At 32.0% G+C, this 6,188-nt stretch overlaps 1 protein-coding gene across 1 annotated transcript; it reads left to right on the top strand.

Moving 5' to 3' along the window:
• Nucleotides 1-353: 353 nt before the first annotated feature.
• LOC141666025 (uncharacterized) lies at nucleotides 354-1,467 on the top strand. The gene is made up of 2 exons (XM_074472012.1): nucleotides 354-796; nucleotides 897-1,467. Exons 1-2 carry the CDS (start codon nucleotides 354-356, stop codon nucleotides 1,465-1,467), a joined length of 1,014 nt encoding a protein of 337 aa, XP_074328113.1.
• The last annotated feature ends 4,721 nt before the right edge of the window (nucleotides 1,468-6,188 follow it).

Raw genomic sequence — 6,188 nt, 5'->3', positions numbered from 1 at the left:
TCCATCAAAATCTCATGTATTTTGAAGAGATTTCAAGATATTAAAAATGTACTAGCAAATCCATCAAAATCCACAACTTTTTTAAATAAAAGAAAATCCATGGACTTTTGAATACCATCAGATTTTGATGGATTTTTTAAAATCCAAATTGAATACCAACAAATTTTGATTGACTTTTTAAAATCTAAATTGAATACACTCAGATTTTAAAAGAATTTTTCCAATCCTTGTTGAATACCTTCAGATTTTAAAGGATTATTTAAAATCCAAATTGAATACCCCATGATTTCTAAAATTCATAAAAATCTTTCAAAATCCTAATTGAATACACCCCCCTAAAATCACGATTTCTCATGGCTAATGAATCACCAAATAATCGTGAAATTATGCCACTAAATCAGGACATTTCTAGTATATACTGCATACATCCATCAGATGCTTCAACAACACAGCTTGTTTCTACTAAATTCTCTGGCGTAGGGTTTCATAACTGGAAATGTTCAATGATGCTTTCTTTATCAGCAAAGAATAAGCTAGGTTTTGTTAACGGTACTATACCAGAACCAGATATTACTTCTACTGATCATAAATTATGGGCTGGGTGCAATGATCTGATTATTTCATGGTTGTTGTTTAATTTAGATGAAACAATTGCTAAAAGTGTTTTGTTCATGAGGACTGCCCAAGAAATATGGGATGACTTAGAAGGAAGATATGGTTATGCGTCTATGGCACATAATTTCTACCTTGAACAACAACTGTTGGACATTAATCAGGGTTCAGACTCTGTTTCTGAGTTTTTTTACTGAGATTAAAACCATCTGGGATGGAATCAGTGATGTTAATCCTCTACCACACTGTACTTACACTAATTGTACATGTGATTTGTCCAAAAGAATCAAGCAGCAACAGGAGGATCAAATACTGCTTCAGTTCATGATGAAACTTAATGAGAATTTTACAACTGTGTATGGCAACATCTTGATGATGCATCCATTACCAAATCTTTCTCAGGCTTACAGAGTTTTCATTCAAGAAGAGAGACACAAGGAGATGTCTCAGCTGACTAACCAAACAGAGACCATGGCTTTTTATGCTGACAGAAAGAGGTTCAACACTCAGAGGAACTTCAATACTAAGCCAAATGCTACTGAGTTTCCCGGAATGAATAATGTTGGAAATTATATTGGCAATACTGTCCCTAATTCATTCAACAGAAAGGGAGCTAAGCCATATTACTGCAACCATGACAAAATACCTGGACACAGTATGGAAAGGTGCTTTAAGCTCCATGGCTATCCACCAGGTTTTCAGGCTAAGAATGATACTAGGAAGTTTGCAGCATTATCTCAACATACTCTTGAGGGAAATGGAAATGATCCAGAAGGAAATGTCTCTAATTCTGATAATTGTCCGACTGTTCCTTTAGAGCAGTATAATCAATTGAAGGAGCTATACAATAAATAGTCTAATGTTTCTTATACTTCAACTGATCCTAAACATGCCTTATTAGCAGGTACATACTGTCTTTTATCTAATCTTAATCAACAATGGATAATAGATAGTGGGGCAACTGATTATATATGTCCTAATTTGGATAGTTTTGATCAATATTAATCTATTCAAGAACTTGATAGTTATATAACTATACCTGATGGAACTAGAGTCAAAGTTTTATATATAGGATCTGTCAAGCTAAATGATGAAATAACTTTGCACAAATCCTGCATGTCCCTGAATTTCACTTCAGATTGGTTTCTGTCAGAAAGCTTAGTACAGACTTACATTGTCAAGTTATTTTTACTGCTGATAATTGCTTTCTTCAGGGCCCTTTTCAGAAAAGGCCTCAGATTCATCTTGGTAAAATCACAAACGGCCTCTACAGTGTGGAGAACTCAAATTTATCTCTTTCTGACTTCAGTTGGCCTTGCTTGTCTTAAATCTGTTGAAGCAGTTAAAACTTGGCACCTCAGACTAAGTCATCTACCATTCTCTCAGATCAAATTCTTGTTTCCTGATCTACCTATCAAAAAATGTATTGATACATGTATTTGTCAAATTTGTCATGCTGCTAAGCAGACTAGACTTTCTTTTCCTGTCAGTAGTATCAAGACTTCTAAAGCTTTTGAACTATTACATGTTGATCTCTGGGGTCCATATAGGACCAAATATTTGAATGGATGTAATCAATTTGTCACAATTGTTGATGATTTTACCAGGTTCACCTGGGTACATCTGTTGATATATAAATCTGATGTTGGTCCTATACTAGAATCATTCTTCCAGTTTGTTGAAAATCAATTCAAAACTATTGTCTTAACTATAAGGACAAACAATGCTTTAGATTTATCTGTAAGATTCTGTAAAAATTTATTTCTTAGAAAGGGCATCATTCATCAAACAACATGTACTTACACTCCACAACAAAATGGTATTGTGGAGAGAAAACATAGGCACTTGCTTGATACTTCTAGAGCTTTATTCCTTCATGCTAAACTTCCTTATAAATTCTGGGGAAATGCTATTCTTTGTGCCACTTATCTCATCAACAAAATGCCACTTAGGAGTGTTAATTTTCAAACACCTTATTTTAGATTGTACAAAACAGAACCTCCACTAGACCATTTAAGGACTTTTGGTTGTTTATGCTTTGTGTCTACTCTTAACCGCAACAGATCTAAATTTGATCCACGAGCAATTGCTTGTATATTTTTGGGATATTCTAATAACCAGAAATGATATAGGGTTTATGATCTGCTTCATCATACTGTAAGTATGTCAAGGGATGTTCATTTTTATGAATCCCATTTTCCTTATCATTCCAGTTCCCCTGGATCATCCAATTCATCCTTTCTTACTGATGTATTCTTACCCACTGCTACTGCCATTGACTCATCTGAATCTGCTATTCATAATTTTTACCATCTTCTACAATTACTCATGATTCCATTGTCATTGATTTATCTCATTATGATATTTTTCATGAGACTTCATCCCATACCGTTGATGACAATTCTGCTGAAAGTGTTTGTCCTAAATTAAATCATGTATGATGAGTTAGGAAGAACTTTCTTGTATTCTTATTTAATTTCATTAATATTAATAAAATACTTGTTTTGGTTTTATTATAGGCTTTATCTATTTAAAGTATTTTGAATAAGATGTTCCATAGTTTAAAGTAAAGCTTCTAGAAATATAATGAGATTGTAATAGTGAGATCTAGATGATGATAACTTTAGACTTAAACAGTTCCTGATCATAGGATAACTAATCGGAAGTTAGTGAATCCGTAAAGATTGGTACATACTATGCTTGCTCCCTTTAGGAGGATTTCTTTTCTCATAGGCATTTGTGTGGTGACACTATAGCTAGTATGTAGGTGCTTATTAGGGAATAAGTTCACTGAACATGACTCGATAAATTGGACAACGAATGGAGATTACTAACATGTCAATAGTTATTCACCGAGTGATAGTTGTACAAGTGTCCTTAGACTTGAGATCGTTAAAGTTATCTTGTATATAATGAATTGTGCTTTGGTTTAGTCCTTATTTTCAAGGACGTCCACTAGGTCTATTCCGGGCATAGGGATTTGTGTATGGAGATAGTTAACGTCAATAGAGGATTTACCCCTTCCAGTATCAGAAGAGAATATCCTATGTTAATCTTAGTATGCGAGTTCTGGAATCTCTGGTCAGAGTGTATGAAATTAGAAAGGAGTTTCTAATTTGCATTAATATGAACTTTGCATTATGAATAAGAAATCATATGATTAAATTTGATAGGCCTGACACGAGATCCATGCCTTGTATTTAATCAGAATATTGTAAGGGTATAAGGAATTCATTGTACGGTAACTAGTCACTGACTGGTTCTTGGTATTCTAAGCAGTGAATTCATATTATCCGGATAGTCGTGATATGTTGCGAAGCATCACTCACGATGTATAATAAATATAATTAATCAGTTAATTATATTTAATAAATTTTAGAATTCATATAAATAATAAATCGGAGGTTTATTATTATTTATTTCTACTACCGGCTTAATATTGAACCTATAGGGTCACACCATAAAAGGATTAATTTATTGATGAAGGTTTGAGAGAGCAAGTTGTTTTCTAAAGAGTTTAGAAAAATAATAATGATTAAAATAGTTTTAATTATTATTTAAACATTTTATAAATTAAAGTATGGGATTTATATAATAATAAATATTGATATATTAATTATATGAAAACCTAGTGAGCCTTATATAAAGAATGAGATGAGAAGGGTTTTGGTATGTACTTGTGTTTTTTGTGAAAACTTAGTTGCCACCCTCTCCTTCTTCTTCATCTCTCTCTCTCTCAAAAAAAAAGGGCACCACTTTTATAAAGCTTCATCTTTATAAAAGCTTACTTGAAGGATTATTCTTGGTGGATACCAGTAGAGTGTTTCACAGTCTGAGGAGCAACTGCTAGCATCCATTGTTATAAAGCTTCGATTTTTAAGTTATGATTACGATTCCTCCGCTCCCTTGATTTTACATGTTTTTCTATATGTGCGATACACGGTTTTACGGAATAATTGTTATATCATGCTTTCGCTCGTCCGTAAATTCCTTCATTGGTATCAGAGTCAGGTTCTGCATATAGAGATTCATATAAAAAAATCAGATTTTTTATGCATGTATGGATTTATTATGATTTTTTCAAGTTTATTTAGATTTAATTATGAATTAATTCAAAATAATTTTTGCATTGGATTTTGACCACTGATCTAAGTTCTACAAGTGTTGTAGATCATCTAGGTATTGTTATTCATAATTTTGTGATATGTAGATTATTTATTATGATTTTTTTTTAAAAATTGTTTTAATTAAAATTCATAAAATAATTATGCATGTGAATAAATATGAATTTAATATTTGCTTCCATCCATTGGCTGACCTTGTAATTGTTGCTACAGTAAATGAATTCGTCAGTTTTTTTTGGGACATAAATGCAATAACAGTTACAAAAGGGGCCAATAATGATACTAATAATTGTTATTAATAATGCTACAATAAATGAATTCGTCAATTTTTGTTTTGGAATTTATATAATAGTTTTGAACTGTTTATATTCCCGGAATTGATTTAAAGCTTGGTTTAATTGTTTTAATTGCTTTTTAAATACTATAATAAATCCATACATCAAGATATATCAATGTGTGACATGATATTACTTGCATGCTTACTTGTTTATTTATTTATTTTTATATATGAGATATATGCCTATATTTACCATGCGATGATAGATTTAAGTGAACTTAAATCAAAATAAGGCATACTCTAGAAAATCTAGAATAAGAATCGTTTCTTGCCTTACCAATAATATTATGAATAAAATCATGAGATTCTTGTGTTTGTGAAACACGTAATTAAATATGAATTTTCAATATTGAGAGAAATGATGATTATGTTAAAAGTGGATTTCGATCTGTAAGAAAGGGGTATTAAGTGACGCCTCTTGACAATGCTCCCCCGATCTGGGAATCATCCAATTATCGATTATTGATTTGAAATATTTAATTTAAAAGAAAAAATCTCTTTATATTATGATTATGATTGTAACATAATATAATCCCTCTAAAATTAAATAATATCAAGTACTAATTGGCCAATGACACAACAGGCTTGTGTTGGTCATAGCCTTCCAATATGGTAGAAAGTAGTTCTCATTTTTGAATCATTGTCGTTTCGTGCTACAGCTGAGGGCTTTGATTTTGAAATAAGAAATACTTGTCTATTGCATAGAGATGTGTACAATGAATTGGAATCTAATGGTCGTTACGTACTACAGCCGTGGGCCGTTAGAGACTGATTCAATTGTATGAAATGTTAGGTTAGACTTGACTTAGAATATTGAGTTTGTTGTGCTACAGCCATGACTCAAATTATTCAAGAGGCTAAATTTTTATTAGGGAATAACATAAGATGTAATTGACAAGAGTTGTCTACCTATTGAACATCACATGGCGTTTCGTGCTACAGCCGAGGTTGTGTGATGGAATGTAGGATCCCTATTCCCACTAGCATTATAAATGCTTAATTTTTCACTTAGGGGGTTGTATAAATTAGATAAACTAGTGGGAGCCACTAATGAATAAAGACCCGATTCATATAGTGTTTTGAAATGTAATTGAATATTTGCTAAGTGTTGTTAT

The sequence above is a fragment of the Apium graveolens genome, chromosome 6 (assembly GCF_009905375.1).
Source record: "Apium graveolens cultivar Ventura chromosome 6, ASM990537v1, whole genome shotgun sequence".
NCBI classification, from domain to species: Eukaryota; Viridiplantae; Streptophyta; class Magnoliopsida; order Apiales; family Apiaceae; genus Apium; species Apium graveolens.
The sequence above is the reverse complement of the archived record's forward strand: the minus strand, read 5'-3'. Positions and strand labels throughout refer to the sequence as shown.